General features: G+C 49.0%; 4 protein-coding genes across 4 annotated transcripts; 1 reads left to right on the top strand and 3 right to left on the bottom strand.

Annotated features, from left to right (window-relative positions):
• Window positions 1–1,175: 1,175 nt before the first annotated feature.
• On the top strand, window positions 1,176–2,001 carry An08g08260 (hypothetical protein; the record flags this gene model as incomplete). The annotated part of the gene is made up of 3 exons (XM_059749229.1): window positions 1,176–1,519; window positions 1,576–1,643; window positions 1,925–2,001. 3 exons carry the CDS (start codon window positions 1,176–1,178, stop codon window positions 1,999–2,001), a joined length of 489 nt encoding a protein of 162 aa, XP_059601232.1.
• Window positions 2,002–2,419: 418 nt separating this feature from the next.
• Window positions 2,420–4,319, bottom strand: An08g08250 (uncharacterized protein; the record flags this gene model as incomplete). Its single annotated transcript, XM_001392902.1, has 2 exons — window positions 2,420–4,033; window positions 4,080–4,319. 2 exons carry the CDS (start codon window positions 4,317–4,319, stop codon window positions 2,420–2,422), a joined length of 1,854 nt encoding a protein of 617 aa, XP_001392939.1.
• A 1,320-nt stretch (window positions 4,320–5,639) lies between these two features.
• On the bottom strand, window positions 5,640–8,070 carry An08g08240 (uncharacterized protein; the record flags this gene model as incomplete). Its single annotated transcript, XM_059749228.1, has 3 exons — window positions 5,640–6,130; window positions 6,234–7,464; window positions 7,549–8,070. The coding sequence occupies 3 exons, from the start codon at window positions 8,068–8,070 to the stop codon at window positions 5,640–5,642; spliced, it is 2,244 nt and encodes a 747-aa protein (XP_059601231.1).
• Window positions 8,071–10,120: 2,050 nt separating this feature from the next.
• Window positions 10,121–19,856, bottom strand: An08g08230 (uncharacterized protein; the record flags this gene model as incomplete). Its single annotated transcript, XM_059749227.1, has 4 exons — window positions 10,121–10,834; window positions 10,891–11,660; window positions 11,729–19,470; window positions 19,522–19,856. The coding sequence occupies 4 exons, from the start codon at window positions 19,854–19,856 to the stop codon at window positions 10,121–10,123; spliced, it is 9,561 nt and encodes a 3,186-aa protein (XP_059601230.1).
• Between the last annotated feature and the right edge of the window lie 1,347 nt (window positions 19,857–21,203).

Below are 21,203 nucleotides of genomic sequence, written 5' to 3'. Positions count from 1 at the left end.
GCCTGTCATGAGCTTTGCTAACCTGCCTGAAAACCTAGGCCTCAAACGAGTACCGGGGAACTTCCTGGATCATCACCTTTCGCAGAGGCAATACGCCTTGGTCAGACAGTATTATCGAAGTCCGTGGTATTTCGGCGATTGGTGAGTCTGCAAAATCGGACAAAACACCAAGAGGCATACTAATTTGATTATGTGCAGTATACTTTGCATCTGGTCGAAGCTACAACTACCTGATGTGCGTCAACGAGAGGTTGGCGAGCGCCCTAGAGTGAAGAGACCTACGACACGATAGCCGAGATTGTCAGAGGCTACAAGGTCGAAAGTGCTGCAAGTACCGTCGCTCTAATGCCATCTGCGATTGTCAAATGATCTACGGAAAAATTGTATGAGAGACATATCGACCTTAGAAATAGCGACACCAGTGCCATGAGCCAAGATAATTACAAAAAGACAAAGACGGATAGCAACGCAGACCAATATTCTCCACAGGATATTCCGGTATGTCGGGGGCTGTGGAGAAGGCTAGGCATAAGCATCTGCTAAGAAGCCACTATACTCTAGTGCTGAAGCTCCAAATGCCCTTACTGCAGCTACCTCCAGCTATGAGGTCGTGCAACGATAAAAAAGCTTCCTCTTCAGCCACTGACTGATTGACAAGACCTATTGCAGTTAACAACACCACCCCTTGCTGGCCCATATTTGGGATGCCACGTCCGGCGGATCTGATGTCACCGCAGATCTGCGACCAATTATCCTCCGAAGCTTTATTATCGGGACGGCACAACGGTCCCTTTGACATCATCGCGGAACCACACATCCACTCGCATTGTTTATGTCGCCCAGTATATCGTCATCCCTCTACCATGGGTCCTATCAGTTCTCTCATTCCTGGGGTAAATATCAACAACACGTGGGCATTATAGGATTCCTCCGACGATCAACGAGACGCCGCAGCCCATAATCATAAACCAGTTAATTAAACTCTCTTCACCGTCTCGCGTCAATCGCCACTTACGTATGTCCTTGATACCCTGGACTGTGAAGACCAAGGGAAAGCTATATACACCACTACCACCGTCCCAGCCATCTACATTTTCATCTCTAATCTACTAACCAAGACACTGGCCTAAATCGCTCCACTACACTCTACCCACAAGCTACTAAGAATCACCAACATGCCCCTCTTCCACTCCTCCTCCCACTCCAGCTCCGACCGGAGCAGTATCGATGACCCCAACACTACATCCTCTCACTCTCACCGTCGCTCCCACCGCTCCTCCGGCTCCGGCTCCTACCATTCGTCATCCTCCACTTCTCCCTCCTCCTCCCGCCACCACAGCCACTCCCTATTCGGTCACAGCAGAAAGAACGAAGACCCTTCCATCCTCGCCGCTAAAGAACAGGTCTCCCGTGCAGAAGCTGCGGAGCGCGAGGCTGATCGGGCCCTGATGGCTTCGAAGCGGGCGGTGCGTGAGGCCAGAGAACATGTGAGAAGGTTGGATGAAGAAGCAAAGATGGAGTAAGTTTCTTTCTCATTAGGTATTGCCCTTAAGACAGACTGACTCTGGGTGACAGGGCGCGCGCAGCAAAGATGAAGCAGGACCAGGTGAAGTCGATTACGAAGAGGGCGAAGCCGTTGGGAAGTATGTTACTCTTTCTTCCTACATTTGTGTAAAGGATGGCGCTGACAAAAGGTTTCTAGGACACGTGTAATGTTCCTTCTGATGATCGATACGGATGTTTGTCAATAGTGGAGGATATGGCAGATTGGTTTATACGAAGTTACGATTCTTAGCATGTATTTCTATCGTGAAGTTTCTTTATAATTTGGTTCGGGTATCGCGTTGTGTGGTTCTTTGCAGGATACGAGTCACGAGTCATGATTGATACCTTTCCTATGTTTGTACTATATTTGTGAGTTTAGTTGGGAATCCACTTGCGTACTATGACGAAACACAATGTATTTGTTACATCGTTGTTGACTGGATTTTGGCGTCTTGAGGGTTGAGCCCGCTTGGACCAGTACTACTTAGAAGTCAAGAATGAAACAAATACACAGCGCACAAGGTCAATGGAAGCCAAGGGCCTACAATTTTGAGAGACGGTAGAAGGTCACCTCTCTATTCTAGTGTAGGTCAGGTGATATAAGGCGTGCCTTCTAGCTATTACTTCACACAGATTTCTCACCCTTCCCCTTGACCAGAAACCATCAGAAAATGGGAAATTTGTCTTTATTGATCACGACTAACGGCCAGATCCTTTCCAAACGCATTAGCAAAAAGATATGCATGTGCTTCGTATCAAATTCACACACTTGGCAGCATAAAGAAAGACCCAGTATCAGCTGAGTGACTGTGCCTCTACGCGCCAGAGTAAGCCTGATACCATCATATCGCAAGCTACTGAGAGCCAAATACCATCACAGTGAAGCCAATCTATCCTCCTTGATAATATCAGCAGCCTTTTCGGCCACAGCATACACTGTCGTCTGGATATTGCCGCGAGGAATCAATGGAATCACGCTGGCATCCACCACGCGCAAATTTCGACACCCATATACCCTCAGCCGATCATCAACCACACCTCCAAGTTCTCGCGGCATCATGGCTGCTGTTCCTAAAACATGATAATGACATAGTAAGCGGTCCCGCGTGAGCTCCCGCGCTGTTTCTAAGCTTGTCACGCGCGTCGGATAATGCAGTCGACGGCCGTTGGGCTTCAGCAGCGATGCCATGGGCTCGGTGGCTGCCAGCGTCTCAAGCCATATTACATGGCGCGCTTGGATTTCCAGGTCGAGTGGATGTGACAGCATACGGGGGTCGAAGGTCGGCAACTCTGTCGGATCTGAGGAGGCCAAGTGTACTGAGCCTCGGGAAAATGGCCTGTTCAAGACAGCCACTATACTAACATAGTTTCCTGGCTCCAACATGCTAAAGGTACCTTTAGAATCGGGGCCTTTGTCGGGCGTCATCTGGAATGGTGCTAGCGTATACTGACACGTCGGCTCGTCGGCATCTTCGAGAAATTGGCGGAGGATACGGTACTGCGCGGTTTGTCTGGCTGAACTGTCCGCATTCAGGTGCTTTTCTATGAGGCCAGATAACTCACCCTTTTCCAGCTCCGGGAGAGTCATGAAAGCCGAAGCTAGTGGGTGGGAACCTAATGGCCCAGCCCCCGAAGACTGCCACGCCTCCATGGCGGCTTTGGCTACCTCAGGGTCGCGTAAGGCTTCCCCAGTTATCTGGCCATCGGCAGCCTCCCAGGTAAATGGGACGAGGCCATGTTCTTGCAGGTTCTCGCCTACATTAGGATTGTCGATGAGGGTATTGATACCATGCTCTTGAAGACGCTTGGCGTCACCGATGCCTGAGAGCTCTAGCAGATGCGGTGTTTTGATTGTGCCGGCTGCCAGGATAACCTCGGCTCTTGCGGCCACTGTGCGTTGAGTTCCATCGTTCCCTCGGAATTGGATGCCCGTCGCGATGGCCTGGCCGTCATCGACACAATTTGTTTTGCCGAGCAAAACCTTCTCCACAAATGCTTCAGTAATGACTCGGAGGTTAGAGCGCTGCGCTATTTCGGGGGTGTAATAGGCGACGCCCGCGTGACTACGAGCCCGTGAGGTTCCGTGAATTGTAGCCGGATTGCAAAAGGCACCATTGGCCCGACCAGACATTGGATCGCCTGTGAGCCGATGATTTAAAGCCTCAAATGTCCGAGGCCAGGCGGCAGTGAATGCCGGGAAAGGCCCATTGCCAAATGAAATCTGTATGGGTCCATCGGTCCCTTGAACATCTGGATCAACATAGCCAAGCGATAGCTGGTCCCGAACCTCATTCGATGGCGGTATGAATGTCTGCGATTTTCGCATGTAGGTGGATAGAGACTTCCAGTTCCAGCCCGGGTTTCCCAGCTGCTCCCATGCATCGATATCGTTACGGCTAGGGTAGATTGCCATTCCCATGTTGATAGCCGAGGAGCCTCCTAGTGTTCGGCCGCGGGATTGAGCAAGGCGTCGGCCATTAAGGCCTTCCTGATTTATGTGAGTGAGACACTAAAGGAGAGATTTGGATATATACCTGAGGTTCGCTTATAAGTCCCCAGTCGAACTCAGGGTCAAAGTAGGTACTGGCCGAGAGGCCAGGGGCTGCGATACGCGGATCGTCGACACGATCGCTTCCAGCCTCCAAGACCAGAACGCTGACTGCGGGGTCTTCAGTCAATCGGCTGGCCACGACCAACCCGGAAGTTCCTCCCCCAACGACGACATAGTCGTACACTGGTTGGATGTCGGATAATGATGAAGTATCTCTTTTCATGACGATGGACTTGTGAATGGATTCTCATGATGTGAGACCAAAAGTGCCGGGAAATCGGTCTCATAAATATTTTAGCCCAGCTGCGCTCGGAACAGTCGCCAGTAAGCAAGGCGGGGTCACGGCTCGGATTGATACGAGAGACCGACTAACTCGTCAGATGTGGCTGTCTACCCTGAAGTTATTGGACATTGTCGCCAAAGAGCTCAAGGTAATCCCGGCTTACGCAGCGGTGGCGCTTATCGTCATTTATGCTGCACCGAGCATGCATCGCCCGATCCTTTGCTGCAACATTGACCCTTCGAGGACCACCCATCACATACCACTTCAGTTAATGATATCTCACAGCAAGCAGCAGGATATGCTGCGAAAAGGTAACAAAGCCCCAGTACGACTGGGTTGTCACGGAGATCTTCTATCGTGAATTCTGTGCTTTTCCCCAGCAGTAGAAGTGTTCACCGAGTCAGATACGAACTCCAAGGCCGTGGGAAATCAAGTTGAAGTAACTGAAATTTGCTTACTAGGGGTAGTAGAACGGAGCTTTGAGAGCGCAGTCCTCTGTCCCAATTCATCCCTCCCGAGAAGACAACTTGGGATTACTTCACAATGCTCGCTAGTTCCATACCGACGGCGAAGGATTATCACCACGCTTCTTATAAACAGCTATAAAGAGCCATTGAGGCAATCTTACTGTAGGCTTTGTCACGTGGCTGTGCTCGGACCACCAATCCAAGTATACGCTTGTTCTGTTGTATGTTTCTAGATAGTCAAGTAATACCAATTTTATTATGCTCCTTACTTTCACTTCTCTGCTTGTAAAATATTCAAGAAGTTATAAATCCAGTCTTACTGTTATAAAATTATTCAGACTTATTTGTTTAGTTTTTTAATATTGGAATAAAACAGCGGACTTCTGTTAATGATGAGGAACGTATGAATAGGATTTTCCTATCTACTAGAAGGAATACAGGCAAATTAAGATAGAAATTCTAAAGGTAGTCTAGATGATGGGTACATACTTATTTCAACGTGTTGAGACTTATGATCCACATAACTCTATTCCTCATCGCAAATTCTTCTAGAAAAGGACTTTATATCAGCGCTTAACAAAAACTGGATTCCTCATAATCGGTCTAGTAAAGGAAAAAACAATACTATACAAGTTCACATCATGACGAAGCGAGATGATGAAGAAGATACATTGACCATAGACTATTTATAACGGGTTATTCGGGCCGACTGAGGTAAGCGCAAAGAATAAACCCGTGCCTGGGCAAACCGTTGACAGAACGGTTCACGAAGTAGGAAAGAGTCATTGACTGATTAGGCTGTAACAGTCAAAGAGAACGTTCCATTCAGTCTCAGATCGCGTGAGCTCGCGCCAACGTAGACATTGTATGAGCCGGAGGCGACGAGCCACTCCTGAGCCAGGACGTCCCAGTATGAGAGATCGCGGCGACGAAGGTCGAATGTGACGTACGAGTGACCGCCAGCATCAATCTCGACCCGCTCGAACCCACGAAGCTGCCGGACTGGCTGGTCAGCGGCCTCGGGAAACTCGATGTACAGCTGCGGCACCTCTGCACCGGCCAAGGTGCCGTTGTTAGTGATCAAGACGGAAACTGAGGCCACGTTATCCCAGAGATCACTGGGACCACCAACGCTTTTCTTGCCCTGAGGAGCCTTGCTAATTGACGAGGGCGCCGTGATGTGGAGGTCGGAGTAATCGAAGGTAGTGTATGACAGACCATGCCCAAATGGATATCTCGGGGTGATGTCGTGCTTATTGAAGTAGCGGTAATCCAGGTAAACCCCTAGAAGTATTCGATTCGGCACGTGTCAGCTTTATATATCCTTCTTTCTCAGACCATGGTGAATAAAAATTAAGTCAAAAATGAACAGTGACATTCTACCTACCCTCGGTGAAGTTGCATTGGGCGGTATAACAGATGCCGACATTATAGTCGCTCTCATTCTTGGCAATAGTATGGATCAGGCGGGCGGAGGGGTTGACATCGCCGTAAAGGATATCCACGATGGAATTTCCCGATTCCTGTCCGAGCAGCGAACCATATAGAACCGCAGTAATGTTATCGTGATCAATCCATTGTTCCATCAGTCGGGGCCCAACAGTATTAATGATGACAATAGTATTGTTGCAATTGTCTGCAACATGAATGACCATACTATCCTGATCTGAGTTATATAACTCTGTCCGATCAGCACCTTCTCCGGCGAGAGCATTGAGAAAGACAAGGCAGACCGAAGATTCGGTGGCAAAGTTAGCGTAAGAAGGTTCAATGTTAGTGTATATCGTGCTCGAATCCACCAGAGAAGAGCTGTCAGTACTCGTATAGGTATCATTCAAGATCCACCGCAGCATAGTCCCATCTTGTGATGCTCTGTCGGTCAGAGCATGCAAAGGCGTTATGACGTACGGGACTGAACCCCTTCCAGATCCTGAGCCGGTAACCAGATGGCCTTGGTAAGTGGGACCAGAGCCTTCCACATCGATTGCACCATTGGGCCCACCCATAACACTGCCGGCATGGGCACCGAAGATCCCCATAACGTGAGGACTCTTCAGTGGCAGCGCACCGTTTTTGTTTTTGAGTAGAGCCATGGACTTGGCTCCATTCTCACGGATAAGCTTGGAGTGATTGACGCGAACTTTCACATAAGTGTCTGTTGGTCTGGTAGTTGGCTGCAGGCCATTATCCAGATGCACATAATAATAGGCCATCAAATTCCGGATAGCCATATCGTTAAAGCGCGCCTCAGAAAGAGTTCCATTCGACAGAAGTTTCTGGATAGTAGATGTACTCCAGTATGTACTTGACCCATAGTCTTCGCCACCCAGCGCAGAAGTACTGGCCGAGCTCTGAGCGTTGAAATCAGGCCAGACAAGCCCGGGAAATCCCAGTTCGGTTTTCAATGTCTTCATTAGAAGGTCGGAGTTTTCGCAGGCAAGCGTGCCGTTTACCTTGTTCATAGCGCACATCACAGCGCCGAGGCCATTTTTCACAGCATCGTAGAAGGGCCAGAGATAGGTTTCATGAGTAGCCTTGTCATCCACATTGGATGAATACGGAGCCCCCGTGGCATCACTGGCAGAACGGTTGGTTTCTTGTTCATTAAAGATGAAGTGCTATCCGCAGACAGAGAGTATATAGAATCAGCAAAACTGGTATGTGGTATAAGAAGGCGTTTTTATTTGCTGGGGATTACCGACTTTACCGCCAGCAATGACGCCGGCATCGACGTATGCCTTGGTGGTGAGACCAGTAGCCAGACCATTGAGATAAGGATCTGGACCAAAGCCTTCAACGTTGCGGCCGCCCCAAACAGTACGTCCCAGGGGCTGGGATGTGGGTCCAGCAACAACTTGGATGCCCTTGTTGTAGAATTCCGACCCTACAGCTTTGGCTTGCGAGTAAATCGCATCGCGATCCCAGGTCATGGCAAGCGCAGACGATAAACTGAAGGCGGAGACATAGTAAAAGTCTTGTAAGCCCATATCGCCATCAAGAAAGTAAAATGCAGTGAAGTTGGCTTTCGTTGACTCGACGCTACTGCCTGTGATAAGCGCTACCTTTTGAGCAGTGGTTAGGTTCGCTACGAAAACAGAGGCCTTTTCGTATGCAGCTTCCCATTCCCCTAGCTCCACTACCAAATGCCAATGCTGTGAGTATCTTCCGAGAGGTCTTAGAGGGAGAGGGAGAGGGTATAAGGCAGCTTTTTCACTCACCACCATTGGCTTTCAATATGCCTAGCGTGGATGAACTTGAGGTGGCACCGGCAAAGCCGAGTAAGGAAGCCACCCCAGCAATCAGGGCAACCCTCATTTTTGGCGAGTAGAGAAACTTAGACAGGAGCGAATGACTTGGGTGAAGGCAAATTATTACTTGAGTATCGAGATAGCTTGAATGCGAAAGGCAGGGGACATATTATTCTATTTATTGTTCCCTGGGTGGATCCTGTTTGGGTGAACCTTGGAACACGACTCTGAGTACTAGAACTGTAATCGTGGGACGTGGCAGTCTACCCCTTTGCTGCCTAAGTAAGGTGACACTTATTTTGCATGGATATCCTTATACAAACATCCTGACGACAGCCCACCCGAAACAGTAGTGCTAGTCGGAAAAGCCGAATATGTTGCGAGTGATCGGAACGGCAGTGGTGGTGCATGTACGTACTAGAACCCCTTAAGTCCCGAAGATAAGAAAACTGAACGAGCTACAACCCCAACGCCGGCAAAGGTTCCCCCGATTTATTGATTACGAATAGTTTAACCGCGACTCTGTAAGCAGAAGCCTATATCAACCAATGCTTTCTTAACAAACGTAATAAGACGGCGATGCCCGCAGCAGCGTCCAAACCAAACATGAGGATGACAAAGTTATCTACTGTCACTGTACCATTTCGAAGGGGGTCATATCAAAAGCACGCACGATACTTCCATGAAAGAGGGTTAGCTTGAATCTGGGTACATAGACGATGATACGCGGCGCCCTGGCGGATTGCGAGAATAATTTGGCGTTGCTCGGTGTCTCATTCAGCATTTCTCTTCCCTCACACTGGAAATGGCCCAAGAATTCTGATGGACATGAAGTTGTTGGATTACGTAACATTGCTCATCTAAACCTCAAAGCATCAAGCAAGATCTAAGATAATACGTCGTATCTTGCCTATTCCGTCTGAACACGAGTACGGGCTGAATATGGAAATGGGTAAAGGATCCGCACACGCGGCTTGTCTCCCCCAATATTCGGATCGTCCGGAGAAGGCCCACTTGGCCTTTCAGACCACGAGTACTCCGGACGGTAGATTAACATGCCTAGCTGTCTCTTGTTGGGTTTAAAAAACAGCAAGAACTAACGTAAGCGGCAAGTGAGTCGTTCAGAACTAATAGATAGGGTTTAGAATAACAATTAGAAATTAATACATAATTCATACAGACTTCTTACAGAGATAGTATATCAGAGGAGTCACATATTTTGAATTACTGTATTATCAGTAGAGTGGTTATACCTGACTGTTATATCTTAACTATAATCTGGCTGTTAACCGGCAGGCGGGCTAAGATTCAGAATATTAATTTTCGCTAGTGAGATGACTATTTCAAAGCTTGCTGTGCTCGACAAGGCAGTCATTCAGCTATTATAATATCATCAAGGTCATTGATACTTCCGCCATGCTATCCTCCCAACCAACAAGTGACTACTTCTGAGCAACGGACGGACCGTGCTCTTCGGTGTGTCATTGGCAACTACAATCAGATCTAACATAGATGTAGATGTGCCAATTGCATAGTGATAACTACACTCGGTGTCTTGGTGGTTATTTGCTTTGGGGATTAATAGAGGGACTGAGTACCTTGTCTGGCTGCTGTAGATCTGGACATTGAACTGGATGAGGGGTGGTCTGAGAAGGGATACTAGATTGACGAAGGGCCAACAGTAAGTATTATTTGTTGTCTAGGGATGCTTTATATAGTGGGATGGAATTGCGGACGTATACGTAAATGGCTTGGGATAGTACTTATGGATGAATAGGAAGGGGTGGATTAGTTCAACGGAGAGATTGTAGCGAGATTATTCGACGGCACTATCGTTGATTCTCATATTCACTCCTTCTAGTCTAGTCTGATTACTCAATGGCCCAGCCACGTTCGTCAACTAGCCCAGTCATGATACACAAGAAAGCAATCACATCTGAAACCAGCACAGATGAAGCAGACATAGATACCCGGATAAGCTAGATCTGAGCAATTTAAGGATGAGAACCCAAGTCAATCACTAGGTCTACTTGCTCTCCTCGATATTTTCGATATTCTCGATATCCTCCTCATCAACCTTGTCGTCCTCTTGCTCAACGGCCTTCCCATGCTCCTCATGGGCATCCTCAAATGACTCGTCTTCAACGACTGCATAATCACCAACGTCATCCTCGTCGCTATCGTAATACTGTTCTTCTTTCGTTCCAGTCGCGTACCCCGAAGACCGAAGTATATGGTCGCCGCCCTTCTTCGTATTCATGTCTGCGAAGAAAGGATGATCAGCACGAAGAGGCCTCCGCTGACATACATAGCCCATTGGTGTATGAGATATGTCTTGGCCTTGCCGGCGAAGCGCTAGCCACTCTTGCAAGAAACTCATGTAGTTTGTCAATTTTCGAGACGCGGGACTGTTAGCATCAACCCATTCAGGCCCCAGCTGCATCTGTTCCATCATGCCTTCATACTCCTTGTATCCGAAGTACAGCCGTCCAGCGAGAATTCCGACCTCAAATGAGAGCCATGATGGGAGTGCATCCGACGGACACAACGTTGGAATAGTGTAATAGTCCAGTCGCTCGAAGTGCAACATGCGTCTCGTAACCGGTGCTGCGTATGTGATAAGGTATGTCGATGGAGCAGCGCAGGTACGGAGGATGGGGATTAGTTCCTCTACCTCTTCAGGGATAATCACGATCGCTGTTTCATTCTTGGTGTTGCAAAGAAGCCAGTTCACGGGACGCTATAATGGTGTCAATTGATAAGAATGTGTCATGCGTCGGATGTCAAGGTTCTTACCGTGAATTCGTCCCCTGTATTATGCTTTGACTTTACGGTCCTGGTGAACTCAACAGAAACGAGCAGATGAGCCAACTGATTGGTGTCCTTGATTCCGTACTTCAATGCTAGATGAGTGCCTTGAAGCACGCTCGCTGCAGAAAGTGCCCCTGAGCCTTGCAACCGGCCAGTCTGCGCGAACTGGGCCAAGGCTGGGTGTAGCCCAGGAAAGTGGTAACCTTTTAGCTTCTGTGGGCGTTGCAGTTCTCTCTCCTCCTCAATTTCATAAGCAACCTCCCGTTCCTGTTCAACCTCTTCCAACGCAGAGCTCGTAATCGCACTCTGAAGAAGATCGGACTGATTGCGTCTGTGTTGGAGCTCCTCTAAGAATTTGGCAACCTTTCCAGCTGCTGGTAGTATCTTGATTCGTGATGTCCCCTCCCCATTACAATCAATAAGACGTGGCTGGTACAGCTCTTCCAGGGTTTGCTGCTCAGGCTGTTGGAGAACAGCCATGTAATCTTTCCGGTCCTTCTTGTTATTCAAGAAATTTGGGAATTGCGATGCAGCTTGCATGCGGCAGCAGAAATCAACACCCTGGGAATGAAACAGCGGTTCTAGCTCGGCGTTGCTTGCGCATGTCTGATGAAGAAGCCAATTTATCACATCAGCAGAGTCAAGCTTTTCGTCATGGCTCTTCTGGTTAACGTCCAAGATGCTCTGGTGGACCTCCGGTGGAGCAATGAAAACAATAGACTGCGTTGTGCCCAGCTGGCGAAGCCTCATGGCCGCTGCATCAATTAGTTAGATCATCAATCTGTCCTCGTATCTTTCAGATGGGCAATGCGGTGATACCTACCCTGTACAGTATGATCCTTAGTCTGGTTGAGCCCCAGTGTCAAGGCCCCCTTTGCATCCGCAGGAAGCTTAAGATCAGTGCCTCTCGTGTGCGCTTCATCCAGATAGACCAGGCAATCCTTCAAGTTATCAGCGTATGGTGTAGCAAGAAGTGGTAATTTTTTCCCAATTCTGTACCAAACCCAGGGCTTGTTGTCGGGCGCGAAATACACGGCAGCTTGAGCTTCGGAGCTTTTCTCGAGCCATGTCTTTACCAACGTCAAGTTATCCATCTCCAATATAAAAGCGCCCGCATCGATGAGAACCCGGATCTCGCTATTTGCCAGATTAGTTAGCAGATCAGCTTCAGAGATTCTTCTTCCATCCGAGGAGGCGTGTCTATATTCTCTATTTCTGTCCTGGAGAAGATAGGTAAGAACCTCAGCGTTAGTATGCAGCAGTTCCGGCAAGTCGTGTTGCTCAATGGTTAGCGGCAATAGTCGACGATTGTCGTTTGTTCCGCTGAAACCGGTGGTCAGTCCGGCACTGTTCCTATGGGCAACCTTAGTAGAATTGTTGAATGGAACGTCCCATCCCGAAGTCTGGAGCTTGATCGCAAACTGCTTTGCGTGAACAGGGAAGACGAAATGCTTTAAGAAGTAATTGATCACAACCATAGAAAACCGCATATGTTGCCAAAATTCGGCGACTTGGCCATGATCATCCACATTTAAGAGGTTCCAGTGCCGCAATGCTTCAGGGATATCTGTTGATGTCTGCGTCCATCGATCATACTCCGTCGCAGGATCATCTGATTTGAGTACGGCCTGGAGGCACCGACGGCATTGCTCTTGGCTCAACCCTCCATAATAGAATGCGAGGCATGTAAATAAGATAGCAACATCTGGATGGCCCCATTCCGCATATTCTGATGGGACGCCCTTTGCCTGAAAAGGAACTGCCACAGGATCACGCCCTGGATGCAGTCCATACTGAACGTTCCATCTTTTCTTCAGACACAGCAAGAGTATCCGATGAACAATTAGCCCCCGCAACAAGTACGCCCTCTTGCATGCTCTAGGCACATCTTGGAACAATCTCTCGATAGATTTAAGGATGGAGGGATCCAAAGTTTCTTGAGAGATGAATTGCTTAATCATTTCCTGCTCGGCAACACCCCAGCTATGCACCGGAAGAACAGACCCTCGGCCAGAGCAGATGTCTTTCACTAATCGCTCACTGAGTGCAACCGCCACATCCTGTCGGAGTATGAACACGAGTGGGAATGATGAGAGAGGCCTTTCAACCACATCGATACTATGAGGGAAGGCTGAAGCTAGGTCCCGTACATGCTGAGCGACCAGCCCTAGCACATCCATAGTAGCTTCCCAGCGGTCGGGATGCCCGTCCACCGCAAGCTGAGAGCCACTCGGGTAGATAAGCTGCGTTTTGACTGCCAAAGTATAGTCACACTCGTCAAGAATATCACGGCCGACGGTGTCAATCCATTCCTGAATCATGATCATTTCGGCAGCCTCGGTAAGCTTCAGGTCTGAAACCTTCTGTAGCCCACTCAATTTGAACGACAAGGCATGCTCGGGAACACCCAAGATTATCCCGGCTCTGGTACTGACTTCCTCGTGAAGGGAGCGATATTCCCCGATCAACTCCATGGTCGTCGGAGTGCGCCTCGAGAAAGGAATATGTACAAGCTCCCTGCCGACGAGGCCACCTAGCCGCCCCTGAAGTACCTGTGCGGTCTGTGTCGTAAGGGCTTTTGGCACCAGAAGCCTGACAAGGTTATCGCAATTAGCCAATGCGCATGCGACCATTGGCATGATAACCGAAGTCTTGCCCTGACCCATGTTCATTTGGAGAACAGAATTCGAACCTGACGTGGGGGCAACCATCTGTTGTGCGACAGTCACTTGCTCTTGGCGAATCTGCATATTTGCATCAATCTCCAGCAGAATCCAGTCCGGGTACTCCATGTAGTCCCATGAAGCGTGTGATGGACTACGTTGCTCCTGCTCGAGCCTGCTTAGATCATGCTTTGCAAATAGCTCCTGCATACGAACTAGACGCTGCAAGTTCACGATGGCAAGGCCATACGAGATTAGGGCTTGTTTCATACGCGGTTCAAACGCTATAGGCGTAGTTGTTCGAAGTTGCTGTAGAATTGTTCTTGGGGTGATGCACGGCCAGATGTTCCCGTGCTGCAACCAAAGGCCTCTGGTGTCACGAGCTGAAAGCTTTTCATATATCAGATCGTAAATCCGACGCACAGCAGTACGAGCGTTCCTGATCTCGTTATCATACTTAGCCATCCCCACTGAATAAGAGTCATCCGCCGCAAGTGGATCCATTGGCCGCTCGTCCTTCTTCCTCAGTGCATCAATGCTTAACTGCAAGTCCTGGCCATATGTCGATCGGACTGAACACTCCGAATTCGTGATTCCACGCACTATTTGCTCAAGCTCCGTAATCTGAGATTCCCTAGTTCTCTTACTGCTTGGTAGTGCCGTAATATTGGAAGAGCTTAACTGATGTGCAGATGCCATCTGATTCAGAGGTATTTGAACACTTGCGCTCGGTACCACTTTTGGGCCAGGATGGCACATGAGGTCTTGGTCCAGTTGTAAAGTGATCTTTGAAGCTCTTGCTGACCGGGCCCAGACTATTTTGGGCTTGAGGTTAGTGGGAGGATTTCTAAACCCATTTACGGATGCACTAGAAGCATCTAAGACCCTCTGGACATCTTCAACGAATCCTGATAGCTGAAGGTTCTTGTAACGTCGCAGCCAGTCCGGGCAGATTTCCTGAATAGCACCTTCGACGTCCAAGACACTTCCTGAGAACCAAGTTGCCGACGGTTCGGAACAAGGCCACCCCTTAATGAGGGATAAAGCGAACGACTCGCACTCGGTCAGGCATTGTGTCTCGTGCTTCACGCGCTCCGCCCCAGTCTCCTTATACCATGCTTTGTTCTTCTTTCGAGATCGGTTTTCCTGGCCAGCTGGACTATGGTACTCTTTGCAAAATGGTTTCACTAGAGCCATGACTGTGGCAACATCAGGGGGCCCATCATCCTGGAAGCCTTCGAAAGAAGGATAAGGCGGCAACTCAAGGTCCTTCAACTCAGGAAAGATAGAAAAGGCAGCTAGAACTCTCACCATATCCATACTGACACCATCTCCATAAGATATCAAACCTAGGTGGAACATGAGCTTGTACGCATCTTGAGGCCCACAGTCTCTGCAGAGGCGCACCAAGCTCCCCCACTCCAATGCAAGGTCCGCAGACAAGATCTCCTGGATAGAACTTGGGCAATAACTCCCGTTGAAACCACCAATGTATGTCCATTTGCGTAGGAAGCTTACAAGCTTGTGCGTGGTTCGAATTACTGCAGGTCGCTCTCGGAGTAGGGTCACAACCTCTCGAACATTGGAAATGCTGTTGGCTGAGAATTTACTTGCCCGTGATATGTAGGGGGTGTCAGAGGGCCTGATTATGGACTGACAAGACGAATCCGTACGTTCGTGCAAGGATCGGCGCCAGCGGGCCCTCTCGCTGAGATGTGGCTCGTTTGCGGATATCTGTGGTTGGTGGTAGGTTCCATCAATATTAAACAATGAAAGCTTCTGCGACCTCGCTAAGATTGCATCCACTGTCGGTCGATAGGCCTCATGTTGTATAGTTACTGTCAATCTCTCATTCCAATTGACGACCTGCAGGCGTTTGACCCCCTTTGGGTAATACTGTCGCGACGGGGTGATATTCGAGATGGTTTGCAACAGATCCAAGACACCCAAGCTGAGAGGACACCATGGCTGCGAATAGGCCGACTGTAGAATGGACAACGCTTCCTCTGCCCCATTTCGACTTGTAAGGGGATCAGGTATACAGAAAGATGTAAACGCATGTAGCTGTGCCAAGGTATATAGCAGCCGCGGCTCTGCAGCGCCATGAAGTCGGCCGAGAACATCATCAATCATATATCTTCCATAATCACCGTCATTCTCTTTCCGCACCAACACATGAACTCCGTGGCGTCGATAATCAATATTCCCTAGCGTGGTTATAATACTGCGCTGAGAACGATTGTGGACGTTGCGAAGAACTAGCATGCTTTGTAGCCCATACAAAGTGCCGGCATCTTGATCCGGATCGATCTCTACGCCCAGCTGCTGGCTTTGCAACAGTCCTCTCTTGTTGACGTGGAAATTCAGATTCATGCGTTTCAGCTCAACAGAAAGTCCTCGTACGGGCGGCTGATATATTGTCAACATCGATGGCTGCTCAAAATGAAGAAACATACTGGCGATCGTCGCCGCTAATTGGGAGTGAGGATCAACTAGGTAAGACTTGTTATGGCGCTGCGCCTTCCGAGTTCGGATGTCCAGCTTCCAGTTTCCTGGCCTTGTTATCCATATAGCTGGCATACGCCGAGCCTCGAGAATCCCTGTTCTCAGATCAAGCCAATGCACACAATGGTGAACCAAAGATAGAGGTAAATCAAGAGTTTGGCCCTTGCTGAATACTGACCGTGGAATCAGTTCCAGAGTCCTTCCATCCCTGGTAGTAGTCTGGATCACAAGGTCTTGGCTCCGATATCCCAAATGGATCTGGCATCCCTCTTTATCAATTGCCAGAGTGTAACTCATTCCCGGCCGATTTGATGGAAAGGCGGTCAATCTCTGGTTACCAAAGAGCTCTTTTAGTATTCCTGAGTCGCGAATATCAGCCGGAAGCTTTCCCAGCGGTTTCCCATCCACAAGAAAATGGCCTTCGAGTAGGTGAATGTGGATGGTTTGTGGAAGGGTGTGCTCAGTGGCCCCAGACTCAGCAGCCACCCATAGATCATAAGGTTTTGGCAAGTTCTGCCACGATACATGGCCCCCAGTGACGCTTATAGGCCACACGTTGTCGATAGCAGATGCAATACTTTCGGGATGTGCTTTAACGGCAGCTTGCACACTTGATCGAAGTCGAACAGCCATCTTTAGGTCACGTACTAACATGCTGTGCGTAAGGTCATCGAATTTGCTCAAATCGATAACCATACTTTCCTGCATAGCCAGAGTAGCTTCAATAAAGCACTGGAAGCTTTCCGAATCTAGAGTGCCACCGGCATGAGCCTCTGGGAAAAAAGTTCGCCGACACAGCAAAGCAGCTAAAACGCAGTAGCGAGCTGCTCTTTCGGCAATGTCCACCTCTAAGGCATTCCTGGTCTCTAAGCGCAAGTGGCTGATCCAGTTCAGTGTGATGCGGCGGATCTTGAGCAACAAATCCTCCGCTCCTGCTTTAGAATCTTGGCAGCCAAGGTTATATACCTGAATGGACAAGGTAAGTAGAGTCTCCATATAAGTAACTTCACGCCAGTTTGGTGCTATGGTGGTAGCGTGCTGATCGATTTGCTCAATCAGCCGTCTACAAAACCGAATATCCCTGAATACCGTATGCACCACTCGAAGTGTGTCATCCTCCAAATTGGGACCGACTTGCAAAGCAAGGTGGCGCAGAAGAACCATCGCATCTAGCGAGCTGAGATTGATGTTGGAAGATCCAAGTTCAGTGAGGATTGACAACCACCGACGATGCTTACCGGACATCAAAGTCTGGTGAGCCAAAAACTCGTGTACCGTCACTGTAGACGGGCAATGACGCATTTTTGCAATGGACTCGTATGAAGAAGGACCAGGGCCATCGGGGGCAAAATTGGAAGAGGAGTACAAACTTGAGAACGGAAGATTTGGGGGGAGACGAAGAAGAAAATTGTGCGCAAATGTGAGTGGCTCATGCTTGCTTTTGACCCATACCTGCCGGTCAGTATCATAGTACAAGAATGTTAGTCCAAAAGGGCGAAGAATACTGCTCGTTGACGCGGGCAAGCTTTTCCATTTGTAGTGTGTACCCAGATGAGATTTTGTATAGGATGCAAGGGAAATTCCTCCATTCGACTTGTTCTTCAAGTAGCTAGCAAGCGGAGCATGCTCCCGGAGCAATTTATGAGGTTGATCTGCATTGTCTGAGTCTTTTGAAGGCCCCAGACGATTGATGATGGTCCAAGTCGCACTTCGATACGCGGCAAACACAGGAGGTAAGCCTAGTTCAAATACAATGGCCCTTTTTTCGTACAATTTGTGATCGGTAGGCAGGTAATCCTCATGCACGGCGATCTGCAAACGTCGGCGGCGCCGAATATAATAGCAGTGGCTGCATCCTCGGATGTCATGGGTGCCGTCGGGGTTCATGCGCTGGGTGCAAACACTACTATCTTTGGCCTCTGTCAAAGATTTGAATTCTTGATTGACACTTATCAGCTCAGACATCTTTTTATCCTGAGCTACCGAAGATGCGGCTTCGATCTTGCCTTGCAGCTTAACTAGGTCTTTGCCAATTGAGAGTTCCAGGAAGCGGTCGGCGAAGCATCCTGGTACTGGATCAGTGAAAATTGTCATTTCCTTTCGAACGGCCGCGGTGCAACGATTATGTAGGTATGTTTGGACTTCCTGTAGTCGCTTCAAATCGGCAAGCGTCGACAACAGCAAGACGTCCAATAGCTCAGGGAAAAACACAGGATGATACTCTGAGAGGACGGGATATGTAGCTATGGCACATTTGTCCATGTATATCCATAGCTCCAGCACAGTCAGAATCACAAAGCTCATCTGCTCTTGATCTCGGTTATCGGATTGCCCTACAAGGTCCAAGTAACCTTTGATCCAGCGGGCAATTTTCAGGCACAAGTCTTCAATTTCGTCTTTTGAGGTTGGGGTCTTTTTCTTTCCCAACTCAATCTTGAGCTCTAACTCAGCGATCGACGTATACCGCCTAACTAGAGACGCAAACTGATCACCAGTGCTTTTGTTGCTCTGAGTGGACAAGTCGACAGGCTTTACATTCCTTGTCCTCTGTGCTAGAGACTGGGGAAGACTCAGAACCTTTTGAAGATAGGAAATGCTATTGGGTAAGCTCAATAGAAGGTCTTTGGGCTGGGAATAAAGTGGCAAATGCGGTATCTTTCGCTTAGTACCCCTTTTAAATGCTTCCCACTTATTGCTCATGGCGTTTCTTGCGGCAGTGACGTTATTTTCATAAGCAGGTCCAAGTTTCTGGGACAGGTGGGCATGTACTGTGTTCACCGCTGTTGACGACGTCTGTCTTTCTGTTTCCAATTTGGCTAATCGGCGACACAATTTGGTGTTTAGCCAGCTCCACTGCTCCGGCTCCAAGACTCCGTTACTGATAAGGTCGCCGAGGAGATGTGCCAGAACAGTGCATAGCAGAAATTTATACTGTAGACGGCCTAGGTCATGATCCAGGTACAGATAAAGCAAGCGCTGAAGAGACACTCGAAGCACAAGCCAAAATGGACTCCGCCGCCAAGGAAGCTCGGAATTGTCCCAGCACACATCGTCCTTGACACGCTTTTGCAATGCTGGTGGGGATATATGGCTACCGTTTGCCCCAAGTAGCGTTATCAGAAAATAGGTGATTATGGCTGGGTCGACCGTATCACGGCTCTCAACCACCTCCTTTCCAGCTTTCCGTGCTTTGGCCGCGCTGTGCTCCAGCTTTTCTATGCTCACCTTTTCGAGAAAGTCCGCGAGAGAAGCTTGGAGGACCGGATCTTTAAACTCTTCGACGGGCAAGGAGACGGCCGTTGCTGGGAAGGTCCACTGTAATGCTCCCGAGGCGGCAAGAGTTTTTTCTGCGGTTGGAGATGTTTCAAAGGCCTCAATGATGACATGATCACCGCTCCTGGCAAGAGACTGTCAGTATTGAATCTCAGGAACGCTGGTTCAAACCTACTGGGGCATCCGAATAAGAAGGGCCGCATTCTGCTCTCCGATATTCACTATGACAGCTCCCCCGGGATGTACTTTCCCCAACGCGTCGAGCAGAGCGACCTTGTTCACCATTCCATTTTGATTCACTGCGCTGCATGTGTCGAGGGTCGCAATAATCGACTCCCAGACAGGCTTCAAAGCGTCGTCTGCAACGTTGCAGAGGGTCTGTACTGCATAACGCAAGCGGATGATGAGGTCGCGTTCTACCTTTTCTGGCTCCCGGTCCTTTTTGCCAGGAAGCTTGGGGGGGAAGGCGATATGATTGAAAACGTCCGCAAGAGTCTGAGCGACGAACATTTTGTTGAAGCGTTATGATAGTGGTATGGTACTGCGGAAAAGATGAATGACTGTTGTTAGTTGACAACGAGTACCGCAGGCAGCATTTAAATAGATGCGATGGGGCCAACTCACCATCTGGAGGGATGCTATCCCTGTTAGCAAGACATACAAGCGGCGCTACCGATGCAGCCTTCTCTTGATGGTAGCAAATGATGGGACCCCTGGCTGATTATCTTTCCTATACCGACGCGTCAAGGCGCCGACAGCCGGCTAGAGAGTGATGTGGCAGTGTGTTATGGGTTGCTGTTAATCTGGTAGCCTATTACAATTGAGCAATGTTGAGTCCAAGTCCGTGTACTTTCTGTACTTCCTCCAAGTGAATTGACAGGAAGTGAATGCGCGCCGAAACCCTTTCCCAGTGGGCCTCACTTCTTTGGTACGCATCAAAGTGAAGCGTGGCTAGAGTACAATTCGGCAATGCGTCAGGCTGCTAGCTGAACGTTATCGATTCCACCGATAGTTAATGTTGGAATTTTAGTCAAAGATCAGTCATGACTTCATTCTGATAGGCCATACTCGATCATCGGTCCTAAATAGTACGTAAGGTCGGGAGTCACTGCCCCGGCCGCTGGCGAAGTGCATCATTGAGCCATCATGTAATGACATACGCCATTCACATAGTCTAGAGAACAAAACAGCCTTGCAGCGCCAGCGCCTATGGTGAGTGGTTTGGACAAGATTAGTGGCTCATCGTTCCACTGCTCACAGCGAGTACACATACTAACATAACCCTTAGACGGAATGATAGGACACAACTGCTCACCATTGATGCATGCATATCTCAGTAGCGCCGACTGCGCCACGGTCGCATCCCTTTCACATTCATCTCAGCTGAAGCGCTACAGTGAGATTGACATGAACGATAACATCTCTGAAGAGAAATTAATGGTTTGAAAAGCCTCGGAGAAATTCTATGATGTTGATTTGGATAGAATCAAGCAACGGCAAGATGTCAGTAGTTGGATTCCAGTTGTGTGGCCACAATCAGGCGATGTGCGTGCCCACCTGGTTAGGAAGGCGCGATCGGGGACTGATCAGGCTGGATGCACATTCCGTGTCCTGCCAACGACGCAGCCAAATCCTGGATGGTGTCCTAATGTTTGGTTCATAGAATGGCGCCAATTTCCAGGACGAATCCCACTCCAACGAGATAGCAAGGATCCCCACTCAAGTACAACTAAGTGACCTATAGATCAGGCCGGGACGACAACAGCTCGGGAGGAACCTGATTCGCTGATCATTAGCCCAGGCCCGAAGCCTCCCCCGAGAACCTATAGGATCACTATTCCAACACGGCTTATCTAC

The sequence above is a fragment of the Aspergillus niger genome (genome assembly GCF_000002855.4).
Source record: "Aspergillus niger supercontig An08".
NCBI lineage: Eukaryota > Fungi > Ascomycota > Eurotiomycetes > Eurotiales > Aspergillaceae > Aspergillus > Aspergillus niger.
Note: the sequence above shows the minus strand (reverse complement) of the source record. Positions and strands in the feature narration are given on the sequence as shown.